At 40.0% G+C, this 25,421-nt stretch overlaps 1 protein-coding gene across 5 annotated transcripts; it reads right to left on the bottom strand.

Annotated features, from left to right (window-relative positions):
• Positions 1 to 786: 786 nt before the first annotated feature.
• On the bottom strand, positions 787 to 20,453 carry LOC124045788 (sodium-coupled neutral amino acid transporter 3-like). Of its 5 annotated transcripts, none has more exons than XR_006840903.1 (17): positions 20,278 to 20,453; positions 12,225 to 12,383; positions 11,397 to 11,472; positions 11,166 to 11,281; positions 10,327 to 10,400; positions 9,840 to 9,932; positions 9,154 to 9,235; positions 8,209 to 8,291; positions 7,927 to 7,985; positions 6,800 to 6,928; positions 6,421 to 6,500; positions 5,151 to 5,251; positions 4,909 to 5,033; positions 3,830 to 3,974; positions 3,505 to 3,608; positions 3,028 to 3,284; positions 787 to 845 (listed from the first exon to the last, which is right to left on the bottom strand). XR_006840903.1 is itself a non-coding variant. In XM_046365413.1 (16 exons), the coding sequence occupies exons 2-16, from the start codon at positions 12,281 to 12,283 to the stop codon at positions 3,180 to 3,182; spliced, it is 1,431 nt and encodes a 476-aa protein (XP_046221369.1). In that variant the 5' UTR covers positions 12,284 to 12,383; positions 20,278 to 20,453; the 3' UTR covers positions 1,670 to 3,179. The 5 variants fall into 5 exon arrangements, 3 of the variants coding, with proteins under 3 accessions (XP_046221369.1, XP_046221372.1, XP_046221371.1); XR_006840902.1 differs by having other exon boundaries at positions 791 to 848; XM_046365413.1 differs by lacking the exon at positions 787 to 845 and having other exon boundaries at positions 1,670 to 3,284.
• Positions 20,454 to 25,421: the final 4,968 nt, after the last annotated feature.

Raw genomic sequence — 25,421 nt, forward strand, 5'->3', positions numbered from 1 at the left:
GATTCTGCAGAATGATTCTTATAGAGATACAGAAAAGGATGACTGCTCCTGCACCTTAAAGACTGATGTTAACTGAGTCATTGAACACTGGTCATTTTAATAATGTTTAAATACTGTTTTACCCACTTTATATGTATATGTACAATTTATATGTATATACTGTATTCTAGTCATGACTCATCATATATAGCTACTACTGTACACACCTTTTCTATTCATATACTGTCCTTAAACACAATTTACATACATATACAGTACCAGCCAAATGTTCGGACACACCTACTCTTTCCAGGGTTTTTCTTTATTTTTACTATTTTCTACATTGTAATAGTGAAGACATAAAAACCATGAAATAACACATATGGAATCATGTAGTAACCAACAAAGTGTTAAACAAATCAAAATATATTTTATATTCTTCAAAGTAGCCACCCTTTGCCTTGATGACAGCTTTGCACACATGGCATACTCTCAACCAGCTTCATGAGGTAGTCAACTGGAATGCATTTCAATTAACAGGTGTGCCTTGTTAAAAGTTAATTTGTGGAATTTCTTTCCTTCTTAATGCTTTTGAGCCAATCAGTTGTGTTGTGACAAGGTAGGGGTGGTATACAGAAGATAGCCCTATTTGGTAAAAGACCAAGTCCATATTATAGTAAGAACAGCTCAAATAAGCAAAGATAAATTACAGTCTATCATTACTTTAAGACATGAAGGTCAGTCAATGCGAAACATTTCAAGAACATTCAAAGTTTCTTCAAGTACAGTCGCAAAAACCATCAAGCACTCTGATGAAACTGGCTCTCATGAGGACCGCCACAGGAAAGGAAGACCCAGAGTTACGTCTGCTGCAGAGGAGAAGTTCATTAGCATTACCAGCCTCAGAAATTGCAACCCAAATAAATGTTTCAGAGTTCAAGTAACAGACATCTTAACATCAACTGTTCAGATGAGACGATGAGAATCAGGGCTTCATGGTCAAATTGCTGCAAAGAAACCACTTCTAAAGGACACCAATAAGAAGAAGAGACTAGGTTGGGCCAAGAAACACAAGCAATGGACATTAGACAGATGGAAATATGTCCTTTGGTCTGTTGAGTCTAAATTTGAGATTTTGGGTTCAAACTGCTGTGTCTTTGTGAGACGCAAAGTAGGTGATTCCCACCGTGAAGCATGGGGGAGGAGGTGTGATGGTGTGGGTGCATTGCTGATTTATTTAGAATTCAAGGCACACTTAACCAGCATGGCTACCACAACATTCTGCAGTGATACGCCATCCCAACTGGTTTGCGCTTAGTGGGACTATCATCTGTTTTTCAACAGGACGATGACCCAACACACCTCCAGGCTGTGTAAGGGCTATTTGAAGGGGAGTGATGGAATGGAGCATAAGATGACCTGGCCTCCACAATCACCCGACCTCAACCCAATTGAGATGGTTTGGGATGAGTTGGACCGCAGAGTGAAGGAAAAGCAGCCAACAAGTGCTCAGCATATGTGGGAACTCCTTCCATGTGAAGCTGGTTGAGATTATGCCAAGAGTGTGCAAAGCTGTCATGAAGGCTACTTTGAAGATTCTAAAATCTAAAATATTTTTGGATTTGTTTAACACTTTTTTGGTTACTACATGATTCCATGTGTTATTTCATAGTTTTGATGTCTTCACTATTGTTCTACAATGTAGAAAACAGTTTTAAAAAATGTTTTAAAAAGCTTGAATGAGTAGGTGTCCAAACTTTTGACTGGCGCTGTATATTTATTTATATTCCGGACTCTGACATTGCTCGTTCTGATATTGTTTGTTTTGATATGTTTAGCATTTTTTAAACAGCTGAAACAGATTTTTCCTGCAATCTACAACCATAATATTTATGCTTAATTCTGTGTGGGGGAAATGTGTATGTTTTTCTGCATATCTAAGCATACCTCTTGAGCTGTTTTTTAAAGAAACTAAATATGCTTCTTTGCACATTGCTAAATCTGGGTAAAAGATGGAAAGGAATTGTATTCAGTACAATGAGTTATTGCTTGCTTTTTTAAAAGTCTACCAACCTTGCCAGCAGACATACCAGTTAGGCTATTTCGACAAGCTAGCTAATCTAACTAGCTAGTTATAACTTTAGGACATGGCGAACCTATATGGGCTAGCTAAAGCCAATAAAATTGTTAAGTGGCTGGTAGTATTACAACAACAAAAACATTTTTAAACAGGACAAATCTGAGAGGGCACACACACCTCTGGTTATTGTACTGCTAGATATGGCTGCATAGTTGGAACTAGAAGCATAAGCATTTCACTGCACCTGTGAAAACATCTGCAAAACTGTGTTTGTGAACAATAAACTTTGATTAGATAACTGAAAAAGGTGAGTAGATACATTACTTGGCATCAAGCAACATGGTCAAATTTAAATAGTTAGACCATGCTGAAAAGTGATTGATTTATCATTAGTGGCTCATTTTGTTTTCAAATGTTCTGCACCTACTGAGAAAAACTGTACACTACCAGTCAGTTACCTCAAGAAATTTAGCTGAAATTACATTCAATAAACAAATCTACGGATAGTGTAATGACATAAAAGTACATCTATCGTAGAATAACATTTTCTTCTCTTCTCCTTAAAGCTGGTTGATTAAACCACTGTTGATATTTGATCAAGAAACAACATTGGGGTGAATTGTTTGGCAGTTGGGTAGGGAGGGAAGCCTGACCGTTAAAGAGATCCAGTCTCTTTGTATAGAGGAAATTAACCCCTCCCATCTTCTTCTATCTCTGTCACTTTTGTTTTACACCAGATGCTCTTCATTCGAGGTACTAGCTTAATGGCTTTTGACACACACAGCAAGTAGTGGTTTAGGGGTTTCCATGGGCAACACCCTCATCAGCACCTCTGACACTGCCTGGGTGACATCTCTGACTAGAACTTCTTCCATAAAGAAAGTGACATCACTGGGTTCCTCAAAGACTAGCCTCCATGGAAGAGTAGCATGTCCTTTTGATGTGAATTGGTGGGGAAACGATCTTACCATGACGCAGGTATGGTAAGACTCATGATGATGTGGGTCCAGCCTTTCGACCGTGTTTGATCCTTCTCACAATCCAGACGTTATCAAGAAGTGGCACGGTGACAGGGCATGCTGCTGTGTGGCGTTTGGACCCCTATGTCAACGGATGTGCTCTAATGGCCACCTCCAGCTCGTTTCTCTCCGGTTGTCCAGTCGATGATGATGAACGTCAGGCTCATAGACATGAAGATGAAGCCCATGGCTGTGAAACAGGCAGCCTGAAACCAGCCAGAGAAAGAGTTGTTGGAATTCACCTTAGTCATGAACGTAAATAAAAAATATAAAAAAGATCTTGACACAAACCGGGGTTTCGGAAGTTCTTTCCATAACCCATTCTGATACCACCCAAACACTCTGAAAACCTAAGGATTGTGTGGAGAGTTTTAACAAACATGTCTAGACAATGGCATGGAAAATGAATGTCATGTGAAAACCTACCGTGATCTTTGGTCTTGACTTCATTGGTTCTTGTTCGGTGGGAACAATGCGGAGGTAGAATAATCCTGGGAGGATGAAGATCAGACTAGGTGCAGTGGTGGCCCCTGGACAGCCAAATGAGACAATGAGTTAGTCCACTGCTAAGTACTCTTGTATGAGGCATATGTAATGTAAACGGTCCTTCCTGTAGTGTTCAGGGTGATGAGGAGACATGGCATGTCAGGTTGATTGGTGAGTATGTAGAGAAAAAGCATCTGAGGCTAGATGGCAAGAACTGTTGTAACCTATACTCATGAGCATATGAGTGCTTTTTTCGGAGTCTCACCAATGATGCCAAAGATATCTCGGATATTGGGCACAATGATTACAAGAACGTTGACAACGAAGAGGAGACACAGGGCGATGGTGATGTGGCGTGCCCAGTGAAAGGGTTTCTCTGGGAACAGGAGCTGGAGAATGGCTCTGCGAATCTGGAGAGAAAGAGGACTCAGGGGAGTATCTACAGTGAAACTTGCAACATGGCTGTCGAGTGTCAGTTATGAGGTATGTTTACTAACTAACTAAAAACACAATTGATGAAATTACATTCCATACACTTTCCTACCAATACCAACTCTGGGTTAAACAGAGATTATAGGATGTACTGTACAAGCCAGCATCAGTTGTTCTAAGCATGACACAGTAGCTTAACATTTAGAGAGAAATTGATATATACAGTATCTAGGCTATGTTGGTTTTGAAATGCAAACAATATTTGAAATGCAAAACATTGGAAGCTTCCTTAGAAATACAGTAATAATAGCAGGGGTTCCCAAACTTTTTGGGGCCGGAGATCTCGTGATAGCAAATTCATCAGGAACCCCTTAAAATCAGAACACAACTCCGATTTTAGAGTGCGATAAAAATAGCATTCCGGGCTAACCAAGCCTCGGGCCCTGGGAAATAACATTTTAAAAGGCACCCCTCTTTGCAATGGAGAGGAAAATGAGTTAAGGTAATTTCCTGCAGAGAGACAATTTTGCAGTTTTAAAGCTTAAACCAGAGTGCATTTATGTTCAAAATGACAATTTTACGAAATACAAGAAACTTGAGTTGAAAACTGGATCATTGATGGAGTACTGTGGATCCCTGTGAGCCTCCCAAGCCCAACTGTGCATCTAAGGGTAGCCTATATTGTAGATGAATAATATTGCAGTGTATTGTATTGCACTCTCTAAACTTGTTTCACAGACCCATTAGCCAAATTGGTTTCATCTGTTGGTGCTAGCAATATTTATTTAGAATAAAAAGAGATCTTGGCGCAGAACCCCCTGTAGTACCTCCGCAGACCCCCAGGGTGGTTCCCAGTTCAGGAACCACTGAATTAGAGTAAGGTAATTAGAGCTAATGAGAGGAGGCTCTTACAGGAAAGAGGACCACAGGGACAGTAAGGGTGACTGCCACCAGCACGGCCACACGCACACACAGGATCAGGGTGTCCAGAGGGTCCACTTTGCTGTAGGTGTGGAGGAGCTCAGATTCCGTGTTCACTACATAAATATATATATGCACACACACACAAATTGAGTATCTTTTGAAATTCTGAAATCAATATTTTTTTCTGCAGCGTGAATACGACTAAAGCCGTCTTGAAGCCCTGGTCTTACCGTAGAAGGTGAGGTAACCAAAGATGGCAGTGAGGAGGTACATGACGAACATGCCCATGATGGACACATTAGCAATCCCTTGCATTCGCCTCTTGGTTGCGCTTTGGTGGAAAAGAAAGCAGGTTTTTTTGTCTGTTAATGAGCTAGAGGGATTACACGACTAATGTTACATTTATTAAATTAAAAATGGCCCTTGATTTAATTAAAAGCCAACAGGTGTGCAGTTGAAGTCGGAAGTTAACCGTAGCCAAATAAACTGAGTTTAAATGTTTCACAATTCTTGAATTTAATCCTAATAAAATACCCTGTCTTAGGTCAGTTAGGATCACCACTTTATTTTAAGAATGTGAAATGTCAGAATAATAGGAGTGAGAATGATTTATTTCAGCTTTTATTTCTTTCATTACATTCCCAGTGGGTCAGAAGTTTACATTCACTCAATTAGTATTTGGTAGCTTTGCCTTTAAATTGTTTAACTTGGGTCAAACGTTTTAAGGAGCCTTCCACAAGCTTCCCACAATAAGTTTGGTGAATTTTGGCCCATTCCTCCTGACAGAGCTGGTGTAACCGAGTCAGGTTTGTAGGCCTCCTTGCTCGCACACGCTTTTTCAGTTCTGCCCACAAATGTTCCATGGGATTGAGGTCAGGGCTTTGTGATGGCCACTCTAATACCTTAACTTTGTTGTCCTTAAGCCATTTTGCCACAACTTTGGAAGTATGCTTGGGGTCATTGTCCATTTGGAAGACCCATTTGCGACCAAGCTTTAAATTCCTGACTGGTGTCTTGAGATGTTGCTTCAATATATCCACATAATTTTCCTCCCTCATAAGTCCATATATGTTGTGAAGTGCACCAGTCCCTCCTGCAGCAAAGCTAAAGCCATGACATAATTTTCTGGAATTTTCCAATCTGTTTAAAGGTACAGTCAACTTAGTGTATTTAAACTTGTGACCCCACTGGAATTGGGATACAGTGAATTATAAGTGAAATAATCTGTCTGTAAACAATTGTTGTAAAAATGACTTGTGTCATGCACAAAGGAGATGTCCTAACCGACTTGCCAAAACAATAGTTTGCTAACAAGACATTTGTGGAGTGGTTGAAAAACAAGTTTTAATGACTCCAACCTAAGAGTATGTAAACTTCCGACTTCAACTGTATGTGTTCTACTGTAAATTAGTATCGGTAAAGAAGGATAACGGTCGTCATATCAACATGGTGATGTGTGAAGGGAACAAATTGGGGGTTCATATTGTTTTTTGAACTTACTTTTTGAGTTCAGTGTAAATGGGAAGCACCTCAGGGTGACAAACAAAGGCGAACGCCAAGATGGGGATGGTATACGCCGTCTGAATACCATATAAAGGATAAGTTCAATTAGCAGCATTGCACAAGGAGTGCTTGAGTAAACTCACAAGACAGTGTGGACATTTGTGCCACGCTGGTTCTGCTCTGCTTCAATACACATGGACAACCAGTTGCACTGGCTGTAACATGATATGAGCGTGGATTCACAAAGTCATTAGCATATTGAATGACATGTGCTCCAACTGCAAATAGCTCCTAACCTTATGTGGTTGTATTGTAGCAGAGTAAGAACCTAAGAGCAGAGGTGATGTGGAATAAACACTAAAACATATATTTTAACCTCCTGGTTTATGGTGAACATTTTGCCTTTGCACTGTCCCTCCTCTTCCATGGTGGTGTTGATAATTGTTGTGTGATTGCTGCCATTTGGCACCAGGGGGCAGGGGATGTTGAACTTCTTGTATATGACCTTGAGAGAGAGAGAGAGAAAGAGAGAGAGAGAAGCAGTGAGATGTCAGCAGAAACATATCAATCCTCTATAGCTGACAACCATGATCACATTTTTTATTCATTTTTTAGAACCTTTATTTAACTAGGCAAGTCAGTTAAGAACAAATTCTTATTTACAATGTGCGCCACCCTATGGGACGCCCAATCACGGCCGTTTGTGATACAGCCTGGAATCAAACCAGGGTCTGTAGTGACGCCTACAGCGCTGAGAAGCAGTGCCTTAGATCGCTGCGCCACTCGGGAGCCCAATACCTATCTCTAGTTAACTTGTGAAAGCCTCATTCATTCTTCTGCTTTTGCTAATTGATCAAGGTCAACGATAGAATTCGTCACATTAACAATGTACCTTTCTGCAGTAAGGCATTTTAAACAACAACATGCACAGTAGTGTAATCTAGGATTGTGCTCAAGCATTCAAGCAACATTAAACAGTTTCAAACATTTTAACTATAGTTTTAACATATTACAATAGTAAAATAATAATTTGGCCAAATGTGGTTAATTTATGATGTTGCCTTCCCCCTTTTTCTTTGTATGTCAACATAATCAGACAATAAACCAACTCAGAAAGTTAACGTATCCATGTTCTTAGCTAATTTCACCATTGTACAACAAGGTCTGGCTGGCAGTGAGTATACGAAACAGGAGCTAACATGAAATGTTTTGTGAGGTAGAGTGGCACAAGATATAAATATCTCCTCATAAATTGTCGAGGGCACATTAGTACCACAGTCTTTAGTCATGACTCATGCCCTAAGCTGTTAACACATTTAACACATTAACAATGGTAAAGAATCACTAAAAACAGAGCATGGACAATGGAAGTCCACTCATCAGGTGAAAAGCATATGCCGCATCAGAATATAATATTGAAATGTATGATTGCTTGTATAATATATATTGTAATATAATACAGTATAGACATCCATCATCAGATGTCATCAGAAAGTCACTCACCGAGGAAAGGAAAAAGACCATGCAGGTGAGGGAGAAGCCACTGGTGTACCCCAAATACCCTGCAAGATGCAACCAAGGATTGTTACTACAACAAAAACAACAAGCATCATCCCAGTGACAATGTTTCCAACATGTTTTGTTTTCCTTCACAGAGCAGAGTCTATAGTCATCCAAATGTTTTGTTTTATGAATAAAGAGGCGCTGACTGAAAGATTGACAGCCAGTGAGGTCATTAGCAGCCATGAGGAAAAGTCAAAGGTCATTATGAGGTCAGTCACATACCCAGTTGTCTCATCAGGGCAAGTGGGAGGATGACGCACACACTGACGATGATGATGAGGTAATTCCCATTCAGGAACCAATCTCTAATTTAAAACATAAACAAAAAAAACAAAACGAAGCCAGACACAAAAGTTAATTAATTCTAGGTTCATTATGGCATGCAATGTAGACTATACTAGGAAACATACTGTTTAGGGGCAATTGATGCAATGTTAGGTAAAAATGGCTTGTGGTTCTGGTGAATACAGTTTAGGGACCTGGGGGTAAGCACTGGAGACCTGGGGATAGACGTAGGGATCATAAGGTGCAGCATATTTTGCTGGGTCCATGTATAATGCATTAGCCAATCCTGGGTTTTAGCACCAAATATTGGGAGGGTGGACTAGTTTGGGGTGGCAGTGAAGAGGAATGAGGATGGTACAATGAACAGATAATAAAGATTGGATGGGGGTGAAAGTCCAGTCCTAACTATAGGAGTTTAGCTCTGATTGGTTCCAGAGAGGGATCAATCAGGAAAGAGTGATCTGGGCTTATGGGGATTTTAACAGTTAGCTTGTTACATGTTACACCCCGTAAATATTTGTATTTATTTAATTTATTTAACTAGGCAAGTCAGTTAAGAACAAATTCTTATTTACAATGACGGCCTACACCGGCCAAACCTGGACGATGCTGGGCCAATTGTGCGCCGCCCTATGGGACTCCCAATCGCGGCTGGTTGTGATGTAGCCTGGAATCAAACCAGGGTGTCTGTAGTGACGCCTCAAGCACTGAGATGCAGTGCCTTGGACCACTGCGCAACTCAGGAGCAGTGTTTTCGTGGACAAGTAACCTTGTCAAGAAAAACTCCTGGCCTTAAACATACATCAGTAAGTGTGCCGAAGACAATAGTCCTCATGTTAGTTTGCTGCACTGAAAGGTGTGGAAAGGTGCTGCTCCACCTACCCAGTGTTTGATGACAAGCCCAGGAAGGCTTGAATGACCAGAGGTAACTCATACTTCACAATGAAGAGGTAACTGGACATTGCTGGAGGGGATTAAGCATATTTCAGAGCTGTTAACTTCTATTATCATAAGAAAACACAGACACACCCGGCCCATTTTACCTGTATTTTAGTTTTCCTAAAAATGCTAAGCAATATCACACAAACATTGGAGGAAAACTTTCTGTCAAGAACCACTAAAACTTTTATGAGCCATTGTCACGACTTCGACAGAAGTCGAAGCCTCTCCTTGTTCGGCGGTGGTCGACGTCAGTGATTGTTTGTTATTCAGTGTTGTGTTGGTTTTTGTATTGGTGTGTGACGGGTCCTTGTACCCACTTTATTTATTGTTACATTTAGTGTTTGGAGTGTGTTTAATTTATTTGTTATGAAATACTCCATTCCACTCAGTTTGATTCTCCTGTGCCTGACTTCCCTGCCACCTATACACACGACTCTGACAGCCATGAAATCCATGAGTGCATTTATATTTGTCCATGTGGTTCTCTTCAAAACAGATACTATGTGTTAGTGCTAGTGGGTGAATATATTGCTGTATTAGAGTGGCAACACGGTTTTGCACTTTTATGGACAGAAGGTCTTATTCAATCAAACTCAATGACCCAATTCCTCATCCTAGGTACTTACCACCAATGTTGTGAAAGGTTATAATGACACCTGCTGCTATTTTTCCTGGGTGTCCAAAAGCCCGGAAGCCCAGCTGTTCATACGCACGAATACCTGAACAGACAAACAAGATGTTAGTCTGTTAAAGAGTAGACATGGGAGAGGATCTATATGCCATGACATTAGAAGACACTGTTATCTAAAGCAACAGTGAGTGCATACATTTTTGTATATGTGACACCAGCGAACCAACAACTACCAATTTACAGACAGCTTGGATCATATGGTGAATCCCTACTTTAGGTTTGTCTATAAAAAAAGCTGGGCATTTCTGTCAGGCATTTGTGGAGGGGTAGAATCACAGGTATTTCAATGGTCCAAATTCAGAGGGAAAGTTTGTTGACAGAAAAGTAAGTTAACTTTTCTCATATTGTTATGATTAACTTTATGATTCAGCTTTCAATTTGTCTTTGATTCCTAAGGGTGATCCTAAGTAACACATACTCACCCACAACTCCAGCACTCTTAAGCAGGAGGTGAACCGAGTAGCTGGACAGACAGGCGATACATGTCAATAGGATTCTGCAGAGCACAAACAACTGACTTAGAGGTTTTGGAAAGGTAAACAACATAATTAATTTCATGTGGATTCAGCCAATGTTAAAATAATGAATCCCATGGTCAGCCCACCGCTTCACAGATGCATCAAACAAACAAAGTAAACTCGACAAGAATAGGCTGCCCTCCTGTAACAGCAAATTGATTGGCACACAAATTACTTATTCATAAACATTGAAACAATTCTTGACTTCTGACTGGACCTGATGTGAATCTGAGCATCCCAACGTGCAAAGCATGCTGGGGAGCCATATCTGTGGTGTGCTCACACCTAAGCTATGATTCATCAGCCAACTCTTTGCTATATTCAACTCCTGAAATCTGATTTAGGAGTCCCATGTGTCTCAAATCCCACCATAAAAATGACATATGGACACACCAACGCACACCACTCTTCGCCACTGTTCTTTTAACCATTCGAGGACCGTAAATGTTAAACATTACGTTAGATGACTACTTTTTCATATCATTTTTGTCAGGATTCCACTGTAGTGTTTTGGTAACATTGTTGCTATGTGTTGTGCAGTAACAGTGTGTATCAAACCATTTTGGGAGGATCTGTGACCTTTTGACAACAACAAAAAATACGAGACAAATAATCCCCCCCCCCCCCCAAGTTTTGTCCTGCCAAGAGCTGTGTAATATTTAACTTGGTGGGCGTGTGTGTACTAATTTGTCTGTTGTCACATCAAGGAATCACATAGGGACATAATGTGTTGCTGTACTTACATAAAGAGAACGATGCCTGTGTTTGACATGGCGTACGACAGTCCCAGGATTCCACTCCCCATTATGGCATTACTGAGGTTAAAGACGGACATTCCGAAAGAGGTTTTCCCCTCAAACTGCCAAGGCCACAAAGACATGAATGTCCGTTGTTATAACTCCTCATGATGACATTTCAGCATAAAAAGGATGACTGCCAGCTCCAAAGCTGTTGCCATAGTTCTTCATACTCACATCTGTAAACTGGGGCTTCTTGGTCCCATCACTCTTATGTGGTAACATCTCCTCTTCCTCTTCCGCCCGCGGGATACTATGAAGTCAATCAAACCAAGGAAATATAAAAACTATAAGGTTAAACAACACTCAATTTCATCAATGACCAACTTCAGCCAAGCAAAGTATCATTATAATCCATTGGGTGCTTGAAAATGCTGTCCATGAAAGAGTACTGTATCCATTTAAGTGTTTAAAATGCATCTGAGGTAAACTAGTGTTTACAAAAAGCCTGGTATTTTTCCAGGTGTTCAACACAAATATGATACCTTTTCTGCAAAACCATAATGACAGTGGATTTCATTTGACTTGTTTAATCTGCTCAAAATAGCCGAACAAACATAACAATACATTTCTGTGCTAAAAAAAAAACAGGGCAAAAAACTAGTTGAATCAACATTGTTTCCAAGTTATTTCAATAAAATAAATCAATGTGACGATGTTGAATCAATGTGGAAAATGTCATATTTTTTTTCTCCCAACTTCTAACCTAAATCAAATGTCATGGTGAAATGTTTTTTTACTTTCATGTTGAATTTGCATTAGTTGACAACCACCACAAGACCATGTCAAACTAGACTGTAGACAATTCATCTACACAAACAGTGACAAATATAGGGTGGTAATATTCTTGTCTGTCAGAAAATATCCTTGGAACACAAATATCCTTGGAATTTGTGGAATTTTGGTGGCCTTTTTGAAATCAAAACACTATCATGCACACAACTGGTGGAATGATATTATCATACATGCCAGGTAGCAATATGTGCAGTCAAATAGGACACATACCCATTTTCCAAAGGGACGAAGCCATGGTGGTGACCATTTGATAGCTTTTGGAGTTCCATATGGTTTTTTGCTGATACAAAGAGGGCTGGGTGTGACTGATGGTTCTTCACTGACTGGAGGAAAACATTGAAGGATTCACAAGGAGGCTAAAGTTCCAATCTGAAAAAAAGAGAAAAAGATGTACCTTAGATAAATGAACAACTTATCTTTTGGATGTCATTCCAGATGATAGACAGAAAAATGTAGACAGAAAAATGTAAACAGTCAGGTTCGACGGTTTGAGGAATTTGCACGTTGCAAAGTGAAGCCTAGACTCTAGGGTAACTGTGGGAGTTGTCAACTTGTCTGTCAGTATGGGACCACATGTCAGCTTCCCACCAGAGGAATCCATAGCACCACTCTCTCCCTGCATGTGTCATTTCATTTGACGGCTCAGGTTGCATTGCCAGTAATGAGACTCCTGACTACTTTTGAATTCCTTCCAATAGAATTCCATTACTCTTTCAGTAGGGTTTGGTTTACTTGGCAGATCTACCTTGAAGTCCTTCTGCATACAACTCATAATTGATGTAACACTTTCCTCCATTACAAAATTAAGTGCAGATTGTTAGGGCGAGTTCTTTTTTTGTTTCAATCAACTCACATTTCCCAGAAAAGGGATGTAAATCTGATATAAACTAAACCTGGAAGCACTGTGTTGCCATCACAGACTTTATTGTGAACACAAACTTTGTTGTACACTGTTATTTATCAATCTTTTGTTTATCCAGGTGTGTGCCATTGAGGTAGGAATCTCTATTTAAGGGATCCCTGGTATTGGCTTAAAATATGGCATTTAGCAGACGCTTTTATCCAAAGCGACTTACAGTCATGTGTGCATACATTCTACGTATGGGTGGTCCCGGGGATCGAACCCACTACCCTGGCGTTACAAGCGCCATGCTCTACCAACTGAGCTACAGAAGGACCACGAGGATTAGGATTTCACTCTTGTTCATCTACACTGCCGTGTTACTAAAGTGTAAGATTACCTACCAGCCCTATGCCAACTGGTGTGCCAGCTGGGATTTGACACTGTTACAGACGAAACTGGCAAACAAGAAATGCCACAATTTGCTGAACAAATAGAGTCCTATGAGGCTGCTTACATAACGCCTTCTGATACATTGACACAAGAATTACAGTGCCTTCAGAAAGTATTCACACCCCTTGACTTTATCCACATTTTGTTGTGTTACAGCCTACATTTCAAATGGCTTAAATGTAGATGTTGTGTCACTCATCTATACACCCTATAATGTCAATGTGGAATTATGTTTTTTATTTTTTTTATTTTACAAATTAATAAAAAATGAAAATCTGAAATGTCTTGAGTCAATAAGTATTCAACCCCTTTGTTATGGCAACCTAAATAAATTCAGGAGTAGAAATGTGCTTAACAAGTCAAATAATAAGTTGCATGGACTCACTCTGTGTGCAATAATTGTGTTTAACATGATTTTTGAATGACTACCCCATCTCTTTACCCCACACATACAATTATCTGTAAGGTCACTCAGTTGAGCAGTAAATTTCAAGCACAGATTCAACAGCAAAGACCAGCGAGGTTTTCCAATGCCTCACAAAGAAAAGCAACTATTGGTAGATGCGTAAAAAAAAGCAGACATTGAATATTCCTTTAAGCATGGTGAAGTTATAAATTACACTTTGGATGGTGTATCAATACACCCAGTCAATACAAAGATACAAGCTTCCTTCCTAACTCGGCTGTCAGAGAGGAAAGAAACCGCTCAGGGATTTCACCATGAGGCCAATGGTGATTTTAAACCAGTTACAGAGTTAAACCGCTGTAATAAGAAAAAACTGAGGATGGATCAACAACATTGTAGTTACTCAACAATACTAACCTAAATGACAGAGTGAAAAGAAGGAAGCCGGTACAAAATATAAATATCCAAAACATGCATCCTGTTTGCAATAAATAACTAAACTAAAGAAATGTACTTTTTGTCTGAATACAAAGCATCATGTTTGTGGCAAATCCAACACAACACATCACTGAGTACCACTCTTCATATTTTCAAGCCTGGTGCATCATGTTATGGGCATGCTTGTCATCAGCAAGGAATAGTGAGTTTTTTTGGGGGACAAAAAGAAAAAGAATAGAGCTAAGCACAGGCAAAGTCCTAGAGGAAAACCTGGTTCAGTCTGCTTTCCAGCAAACACTGGGAGACAAATTCACCTTTGAGCAGGACATTAACCTAAAATGCAATGCCAAAAATACAGTGGGGAGAACAAGTATTTGATACACTGCCGATTTGGCAGGTTTTCCTACTTTACAAAGCATGTAGAGGTCTGTAATTTTTTATCATAGGTACAACTGTGCGAGCCGGAATTCTTACTGGTTGGTAGGTGATCAAATACTTATGTCAATACTTAAAAATCATACAATGTGATTTTCTGGATTTTTGTTTTAGATTCCGTCTCTCACAGTTGAAGTGTACCTATGATAAAAATTACAGACCTCTACATGCTTTGTAAGTCGGAAAACGTGCCAAATCAGCAGTGTATCATATACTTGTTCTCCCCACTGTACATGAGTGGCCTAATTACAGTTTTGATTTAAATCAGCCTGAAAATATATGGCAGGACTTGAAAATGACTGTCTAGCAATGATCAACAACCAACTTGATAGAGCTTAGACCATCCAAATTTGCAAAGCTCTAAGAGACTTACCCAGAAAGACTCCCAGCTGTAATCTCTGTCAAAGGGGATTCTAACATTTATTGACTCAGGGGGTTGAATACTTATCTAATCAAAATATATTTATGTTTTATTTTCCATTAATAAAAATGTTAAATTTAATTTTGTGTGGATCGTTGACATTTAAAAAAAATTGTATCCATTTTAATCCCTAATTGTAACACAACAAAATGTGGAAAATCTTAAAGGGGTGTGAATACTTTCTGAAGGCACTGTGTACAACAGGATAAGGTATGTGGTCCTTTATCAAGCTTTGTCAGTTGTGTTTGCCCACTGACAAGGCAATGTTGTATTTTGTTATCTTATAGCTAGGCTACTTTTGTTCTCAGTGTGCTGTATTACATACAATAGTCTTTTCATTCAAAAACATGGTCTGACTAGCCAAAGAAAATATCCAAGTATATCTGAACTTTCAACGTGTAGGCCTATGCTTAACTCATGACTAATGTTCTTTGTTACCCCCACACAAAAAATATATATATTTTATTATGGCTTGAAAGTGAAACCAACATACAGTATCTTGGATAAAAGCAGCCATATATCATAGTTACTGCTTTTGAAAGTAAGCTTTTCTGTTTGACCTTTACCATAGAAAACATTACTGATTCTTGCAACTTTAAGAAACTGTGTTGCACAATGACTCTCTAGAGGAAATATGTGTTTTCTAGTACAAGTGATGTGGGATGTTGGAATTCACATTCAAATGCACGCCAGAAGTTTTATTAAACCCTGGGATGGATACGTGGCTCACTGGGTCCAGAGATGCAGTTTGGAGTAAATCCAGGTTTTTACCACCAGTTGCTAGAGACATCAGCCTTGTAACCTACCATGTCAAACGTGAGTTTGATAAGGTTCGACCACTCTGACATCACATGACACATCATGTGCTTTTCAAACGTGACTCAGGTAGCGGGTTCCCTAACACATATTAGACTTTATCTGAGAGACACATGAGAATTGGATATGATTAGATGATTTGTCAGAATGTGACTTCTGATGACTCATACTCAGGTCACACTTTATTTGGATAGTCCGGATAGTCCATCTGTAGATGCTCTACAGATGGTCATACTATCAACAAACTACCTGTTGATAAGCAACTGTTGATAAGAAACCTGTTAAGGTTACGGTTAGGGTTAGGATTAGAATAAGGGTTAGGGTAAGGGTTAAGTTTAGAGTTACGGCTAGGGCTAAGGTTAAGGTAAGGTAAAATTAGTGTTAGGATAAGAGTTAAGGTTAGGGATAGGGATAAGCTTTAGTAGATAGTTAGTTGAAATGTTACTGATAGTCTGTAGAGCATCTACAAATGGACTATCCAAATAAAGTGTTACCCTTTGATATCAAATTTAATGTATTTATATAGCCCTTCTTACATCAGCTGATATTTCAAAGTGTTGTACAGAATGGGTATTGGTAATTGATATGGGTAAATTGATATGAGTAAATTGTATGTCCTATGGGGCAACTCTAGTTTCTATATCAATAATACCCAACAAGTTTCATCATCAGCCAAACATAAAGTGATATATATCATTTACAACTATGTAATCCAGCACATATCATACTACACACAAAATAAAATACTTGCCACAGATTTGTGATTGGTTTGGTTATGCAGTTTGTAAAAGAAATATCATGTAGCAGCTCAGTTTGAAAGCCAGTGAGATTTGTGGGAGCCTGCGTCTCATGTGTTCTATCGACAGCGATGCCAAACCATAATTCAGGAAACAATGTCTTGCGAGGAAATGTGTGGTAAAATAACATTATAACTATTACTGTGCTATTACATTTAGATAAGGATTAAGAATTTAAAAAAATATATCTGCAGAGCCTAAACCTTGATGGAAAGGACACCAACATTTAGAAAAGCCATGTGTGAAATCACACCAGTTCAATGGAAAAAATAACTCACATATATTTTGTGTCTGCTGCAGAATGTCACCCTTATTTTCTAAAGGTCCAATGCATCTGTTTTTATCTAAATGTTAAATCATTTCTGGGCAACAATTAAGCACCTTAATGTAATTGTTTTTAATCAAAATTGTAAAAACTTAACGAAAAATAGCTTCTTCACAAAGAGCAATTTCTCAAGAAAGAATTTTGCTAGGACTGTCTGGGAGTGGGGAGGGGTAAACGGAAAACTGGCTGTTATTGGCAGAGAGGTTTGGAATTCTCTTTCTTATTGGTCTATTAAGAAGGCAGGCCAAAACTACATGCCACAAAAACAGGCTGCGATTTCAGACCTCAAAACAGCTCTGATTTCAAACAGCTCTCTTATCATCATTTTCACAATTTCACAGTATTATTCCAACCTCGTAGTGTGGAAATATATATAAAACACAGAAAAATCTAGTTTTTGACTGCACTTGGTCTTTAACGAATCTACTAAACCCCCCCAACACATTTTTCATTCGGAACTGATAGACATTAGACCAGAAGAGGTCATGTACTTCAGACTAGCTGTCGCCATTGGCGTCGGCTAATGGGGATCCTGATAAATCAAAAAATCCGTACACACACCACTCCCCTGAGAGAACTGGTTATGCTAATGCAGATAATATAGCTCTTAACCTATACCAGGCAGATTTTTATGAACAACTTACCCCTTTTAAAAACAGTTAATTTTTCAGTGTACTAAGATCCGATTCAGGTAACAATCTATCCATACTCTCTAGTGAGTCAGTCAGTTAGTCAGTCCGTCTATATATTATTTACTTAACCTTCTCAGCACCAGTTGAAGCCCTTTGGAAAGAGTGAGTGTAGCAAGAGATAAAGAGAACGATAGAGAAGAGGAGATAAAGGGAGAGTGGGAGTTTTCAGTTACAGTTTATTTAGTAATACCACTTCACTATTTATTTTCCATAAATCTTTAATGCTCAAAATATTTAAAGTCTATGTGTGTGTGGGGGGGGGTCTGCAGTTCCCACACCCATTCCACCAACATTCCTTTCTCTGTCTCTCTTCCTTTTCACATTTCTACATTGCTATGTTACATGTGTGATTTTTCTCCTCGCTAAGTCGCTCCCTCTTCGGCTAAAATCTTTATTCTAATGCATGAAGAGCCCCTGGCATGAAGGGTCGGGCAAGCACATTCTTGCATTGCGTGTTGGGAATCAAACTCCAGAATGTCTTTCTACTGAGTTATCATTTCACACCAACACAAAATGTTTCTAAAAAAAATCAACATCCAACCATCACCACTACTACAAACAAACACACACAAAAATGTACTGGTGACCCATGCACACACACGAATGCATACAAACACACATGATCTATTTCTAAACATATTATCTACATTGCAATGATCTTTCGTTGAAATGTAGTCTTTTTCTGATGTTTATGTTGGATGTTTTAGGAAGTTGAGTGCTTTTCCAGCCACAGCGGTAGGCAACCAATACAGCCAGGAAATCCTCTCTCGGTGAAGAAGGAGGATCTCAGGTTAAAAAGGTCTAAAATTAAAGAGGTATTTCTGATAAAATGTCTGTTTTAATATTTAGATGAAAAGCTAAACAAGCTAGGTTTCTTATATGATGTATTATTGACTGACCCATCAGAAAACACATAGCTTAATCTGTAATGGGAATAAAAAGTTAATAGTGGGAGTTCCATCAACCAATCCTGCATAGTTATGTCCGAGAAAGCCTGTTGAATCGTGCATTCGGCCCACAGAAGAACCACAAATATCTACCACCATGTGACGGTAGTTTGAAATGGTGGATAGACATTGCAACTTCCCTGTATTACTGAAGCAAGTATTCAACTACTTATATGTTTCCAATGCTTAGTTGCTGAGTGAGAGAAATAAATGTGGCTGAAGAATAAAAGTGAAAGTATATGGCACAGCAGAGCACAGCACATAAAATACCCTCTGACCCCATATTTTCTGTGCAATAGAGGGGTGTATACATGACATATTATGCAATAACCTTCCATTTTTGTCTTACTTTCTATTGGCTGATTAAGAGGTTGCTATGCAGATTATGTAAATACAATTTGAGGAAGAGCTATAAATTATGTTATCTAATGGTAGGATCAACTGATTCTTGCATTTATTAGACAAAGTGAAAAATTGGGTTTCTTGCTCAAACAAATGAAGTAGCCAGCTAACCCGCTGCTTATAGTTGCACTAGGGTCGGTAGCAGAAGCCAAAGCAACCATTTTGTAAGGTTTGTGTTAGCTAATCAGCTCCTTTGTTGTTCAACGTGACGTGCCATTCCATAATAGCTGCCGTTGCTACTGCTAGCTAGCATGAGGACGAAAACGGCAGTTTACTTCAAAACGTTCAAACTTCTCGTTGTAACAGTTGGAATAATGGGACAAAATCAGAGTACAACACATTTGTCATCCCTTGATTGAAGTACGTTTTCCGAGCTATATCTCACCCGGGCTCTGTGGTGTCTTATTATACACAGGAATGCTGTCATACCCCAGTGCAGTTGTAAGGAAGTGGGTTGGATCCGCTGGCTAACAACTGAAGTAGAAGGCACTCCATTGGACACTAGTGTGCAGTAGACACTCAATTATAAAAATAGAGTTTATTACAGATCCATAGTTAAAAACAAACTGATATTTCAGTCCGAGGCTTTTGCATTTACAGACAAAGAATGAGTTCAGGATCCATGAGTGGTGGGTTTGATTCACGTTAAAAAACAGTCAGACCAGAAAAATATTAATCAATCATTACACTTAACTATAAAACATGATGTTCTGAGCAATTCCCTAAATATATTATCAGTCACACAAAGGAGACAGTGGCCACTGAATTTGTTTGTCAGTTGGTGCAGTTACTCCTGTAATCTCACTACTTATCACGCTGTCTGTCTTTGACCTTTCTAAATTGACTTATTCAGACCAGTGTTCCAACAATTCACATATATTATATATATATATATATATATATATATATATATATATATATATATATATATATATATATATATCAACATACATGACACTGCTCAGGGAAAATTGAATCATAAAACTGAATTATTCAAATAATGTTGTGGAAATCAAATTAAGTAGTACGACTGACAATGACAAGTTCCACTATGCTACCTCACAATGCTACCTCACTGACAATGACAAATTCCACAATGCTACCTCACAATGCTATCTCACTGACAATGACAAATTCCACAATGCTACCTCACAATGCTACCTCACAACAATCCCTACCGATGTCCACCAGTGGAATTTCAATGGTATTTTACCCTTCTTGTCAAGTTCCTGCTACGACCCCCACGTGGCATAGCAATACATAGAGCAGAATAAAGGAATGTTCTATTACCTTCAGATGCAGAGAACGTAGAGTTTCAAAGACAGAGAGTAAGTGAAGTGTGTCCTGAGATGAAGAGATGTTTTCTTGGCCAAGGTGTTGTTTTGCCCAATTGTAATTGGCTTGAGTTTATGGCCAAGAAGAAAGAGCAGAGTGTCTGCTAAGAGTAAGGGAGAGGGTTAGGGGGCGAGCACATATAGAGGAAAAGGCACTAAAAGGGAGGGTTGTTCAAAATGATGGTCTCAAGTTTCTTATGATGTCACACATGCTCACTACTTTGCTGCTGTCAAAACCAGGCGGTCAGTGGCCTTTTCTCGCATCAATTGCTCCATTGGGAATCTATCACATTTGGAGGAGGCACACTCAGATACACTAGACCCATTGAAGTCTGCTGATAGGACAACAAGTCATTCTTACATGCCCCCCTTTTCCAAAAAACTGGCAACATTGGAAATAAATATGGTTAGGTGATCAACCTCTGGATGCTTAGAGTCCAGCCCAGTGGTATGAGTTACATCATGCCCCCTTATGAAATACAGTGGAATGGAAAGGTAAACCCCAAGGCTACATGAAGCTAAACTCAGAACTCCTGAAAGCAGTCAAACGTTTTAAACTCAATAGAGTCGTTAAGACAACGCTGCATCCAAACACCAGATGGCAGAAAATGAAAGTACTCCCATGGTTGTCATTCTGATTCTGATGAATCAGGGATAGTGACTTTTGTAAATGTGTTTGTCACTAGAAATCTCTGCATTAAAAAATGTAGATAAAGTTTTGGACCCATAACATCTGAGATTTGCTGAAGAAAAAAAATACACTGTTTATAACCGTTTAGGGGTGATGAGGTTGCTGCAGCACACTGAACAATCAGAAGAAAAAATATATATGAATAATTTGTGGTCACACCCAATGATGTGTATAAATCTTGGATGACTGACAGAGGGCACCATCTTGGCACCCCTCTATTGTAAAAAAAAAAATTTGGAAGCTACATTTATTAATGTCTACATTCGTTTTTTTGACATATTTATTATATTACACACACCTTAATCCATACTTTTAAATTATATTATGTGAGTTACACATAAAAAATATATAAAACATTTTCCTTAAAGTATTTATTTTAGAGAGTACTAATGTTACTGTCCCCACTACAACAACATTAATACATAAATACATGTAATTTTGTCCTTGAAACATTTAATTTAAATACTGTAGAATTCCATTAATTCCTATGGAGGACTGCTCCGACTGGGGAGTGCCAATGTGGCCGACAGGTGGCTTCAAAGCCTCGCCACCTCCTTTCAAGACACACGTGACCCACTCTAATTCACCTGACAGATAAACAGATGACCCGCAATTTTTGGGCCTTCCTCTGACACCGCCTGGTATAGAGGTTATGGATGGCAGGAAACTTGGCCCCAGTGATGTACTGGGCCGTATGCACTACCCCCTGTCGTGCCTTGCGGTCGGAGGCTGAGCATTTGCCATACTAGGCGATGATGCAACCAGTGCTCCATGCTCTCGATGGTGCAGCTATAGAACTTTTTGAGGATCTGAGGACCCATGTGTCACGCCCTGACCTTGGAGATCCTTTTTATGTCTCTATTTTGGTTTGGTCAGGGCGTGAGTTGGGGTGAGCATTTCTATGTGTTGTGTTTCTATGATTTTCTATCTCTATGTTTTGGCCGGGTATGGTTCTCAATCAGGGACAGCTGTCTATCGTTGTCTCTGATTGGGAACCATACTTAGGTGCCTTTTTTCCCACCTGTCTTGGTGGGAAGTTGACTTTCTTTATGGCACTTAGCCTTAAGCTTCACAGTTTTGTTTGTAGTGTGTATTGTTTTGTTTGGCGTCTTTTTCTTAATTAAAGAACATTTTTTATTATTATTTTTTATTTATTTCACCTTTATTTAACCAAGTAGGCAAGTTGAGAAAAAGTTCTCATTTACAATTGCGACCTGGCCAAGATAAAGCAAAGCAGTTCGACACACAACGACACAGAGTTACACATGGAGTAAAACAAGCATACAATCAATAATACAGTATAAACAAGTCTATAAACGATATGAGCAAATGAGGTGAGATAAGCGAGGTAAAGACAAAAAAAGGCCATGGTGGCAAAGTAAATACAATATAACAAGTAAAACACTGGAATGGTAGATTTGCAGTGGAAGAATGTGCAAAGTATAAATACAAATAATGGGGTGCAAAGGAGCAAAAAAAAATACAGTAGGGAAAGAGGTAGTTGTTTGGGCTAAATTATAGGTGGGCTATGTACAGGTGAAGTAATCTGTGAGCTGCTCTGACAGTTGGTGCTTAAAGCTAGTGAGGGAGATAAGTGTTTCCAGTTTCAGAGATTTTTGTAGTTCGTTCCAGTCATTGGCAGCAGAGAACTGGAAGGAGAGGTGGCCAAAGAAAGAATTGTTTTGGGGGGTGACTAGAGAGATATACCTGCTGGAGCGTGTGCTACAGGTGGGAGATGCTATGGTGACCAGTGAGCTGAGATAAGGGGGGACTTTACCTAGCAGGGTCTTGTAGATGACATGGAGCCAGTGGGTTTGGCAACGAGTATGAAGCGAGGGCCAGCCAACGAGAGTGTACAGGGCTTTGGTGACAAAACAGGTTGCACTGTGATAGACTGCATCCAATTTGTTGAGTAGGGTATTGGAGGCTATTTTGTAAATGACATCGCCGAAGTCGAGGATTGGTAGGATGGTCAGTTTTACAAGGGTATGTTTGGCAGCATGAGTGAAGGATGCTTTGTTTGCGAAATAGGAAGCCAATTCTAGATTTAACTTTGGATTGGAGATGTTTGATGTGGGTCTGGAAGGAGAGTTTACAGTCTAACCAGACACCTAGGTATTTGTAGTTGTCCACGTATTCTAAGTCAGAGCCGTCCAGAGTAGTGATGTTGGACAGGCGGGCAGGTGCAAGCAGCGATCGGTTGAAGAGCGTGAATTTAGTTTTACTTGTATTTAAGAGCAATTGGAGGCCACAGAAGGAGAGTTGTATGGCATTGAAGCTTGCCTGGAGGATTGTTAACACAGTGTACAAAGAAGGGCCAGAAGTATACAGAATGGTGTCGTCTGCGTAGAGGTGGATCAGAGACTCACCAGCAGCAAGAGCGACATCATTGATGTATACAGAGAAGAGAGTCGGTCCAAGAATTGAACCCTGTGGCACCCCCATAGAGACTGCCAGAGGTCCGGACAGCAGACCCTCCGATTTGACACACTGAACTCTATCAGATAATAGTTGGTGAACCAGGCGAGGCAATCATTTGAGAAACCAATGCTGTCGAGTCTGCCGATGAGGGTGTGGTCATTGACAGAGTCGATAGCCTTGGCCAGATCAATGAATACGGCTGCACAGTAATGTTTTTTATCGATGGCGGTTAAGATATCGTTTAGGACCTTGAGCGTGGTTGAGGTGCACCCATGACCAGCTCTGAAACCAGATTGCATAGCAGAGAAGGTATGGTGAGATTCGAAATGGTCGGTAATCTGTTTGTTGACTTGGTTTTCGAAGACCTTAGAAATGCAGGGTAGGATAGATATAGGTCTGTAGCAGTTTGGGTCAAGAGTGTCCCCCCCTTTGAAGAGGGGGATGACCGCAGCTGCTTTCCAATTTTGGGGAATCTCATACGACACGAAAGAGAGGTTGAATAGGCTAGTAATAGGGGTGGCAACAATTTCGGCAGATCATTTTAGAAAGAAAGGGTCCAGATTGTCTAGCCCGGCTGATTTGTAGGGGTCCAGATTTTGCAGCTCTTTCAGAACATCAGCTGACTGGATTTGGGTGAAGGAGAAATGGGGAAGGCTTGGGCGAGTTGCTGTGGGGGATGCAGTGCTGTTGACCGGGATAGGAGTAGCCAGGTGGAAAGCATGGCCAGCCGTAGAAAAATGCTTATTGAAATTCTCAATTATAGTGGATTTATCAGTGGTGCCGGTGTTTCCTATCTTCAGTGCAGTGGGCAGCTGGGAGGAGGTGTTCTTATTCTCCATGGACTTTACAGTGTCCCAGAACTTTTTTGAGTTAGTGTTGCAGGAAGCAAATTTCTGCTTTTAAAATGTACACTCACCAAGCTGCACCTTGGTCCACACCTTTCAACAGCCATGACACCATGCCAAATCTTTTCAGTCTCCCGAGGGGGAATAGGCGTTGTCGTACCCTCTTCCCCTCAGCACCGCTGAGGGGCCCCTGTGTTGAGGATCAGCATGGTATATGTGTTATTACTTACCCTCACCACATGGGGCAGCCCATCAGGAAGTCCAGGATCCAGTTGCAGAGGGAGGTGTTTAGTTGCAGGGTCCTTAGCTTTGTGATGAGCTTTGAGGGCGCTATGGTGTTGAACGCTGGGCTGTAGTCAATGAATAGCATTTTCACATAGGTATTCCTTTTGTCCACGTGGGAAAGGGCAGTGGGGAGTGCAATAGAGATTGCATCATCTGTGGATCTGGTCGGGAGGTATGCAAATTGGAGTGGGACAGGGGGGCCGGTAATGTAGAGATGATATGTTCCTTAACTAGCCTCTTAAAGCACTTCATGATGACAGAAGTGAGTGTTACGGGGCTATAGTAATTTAGTTGTTACCTTTACTTTCTTGGGTACAGGAACAATGGTGGACATCTTGAAGCAAGTGGAGACAACAGACTGGGATAGGGAGAGATTGAATGTGTCCATAAGCACTCCAGCCATCTGGTCTGGACGTGGCTAGGGATGCCGTCTGGGTTGGCAGCCTTGCGAGGGTTAACACGTTTAAATATCTTAATCACGTCGGCCACAGAGCAGTTCTTGGGAACGGGCCGCTTCGGTGGAACTGTGTTATTCTCAAAGTGTGCGAAGGTGTTTAGCTTGTCTGGGAGCAAGACGTCGGTGTCCGGGCGACTTGGCTGGTTTTCCCTTTGTAATCCGTGCCACATACGTATCGTTTCTGAGCCGTTGAATTGTGACCTTACTTTGTCGCTGTACTGACGTTTTGCCTGTCTGATTGCCTTATGGAGGGATTAACTAAATCAAATCAAATTGGTCCCATACACATGGTTAGCAGATGTTTATTGCGAGTGTAGCAAAATGCTTGTGCTTCTAGTTCTGACAGTGCAGCAATATCTAACAAGTAATATCTAAAAACTCCACAACAGATACCTAATACA

The sequence above is a fragment of the Oncorhynchus gorbuscha genome, linkage group LG10 (genome assembly GCF_021184085.1).
Source record: "Oncorhynchus gorbuscha isolate QuinsamMale2020 ecotype Even-year linkage group LG10, OgorEven_v1.0, whole genome shotgun sequence".
Classification (NCBI taxonomy): domain Eukaryota; kingdom Metazoa; phylum Chordata; class Actinopteri; order Salmoniformes; family Salmonidae; genus Oncorhynchus; species Oncorhynchus gorbuscha.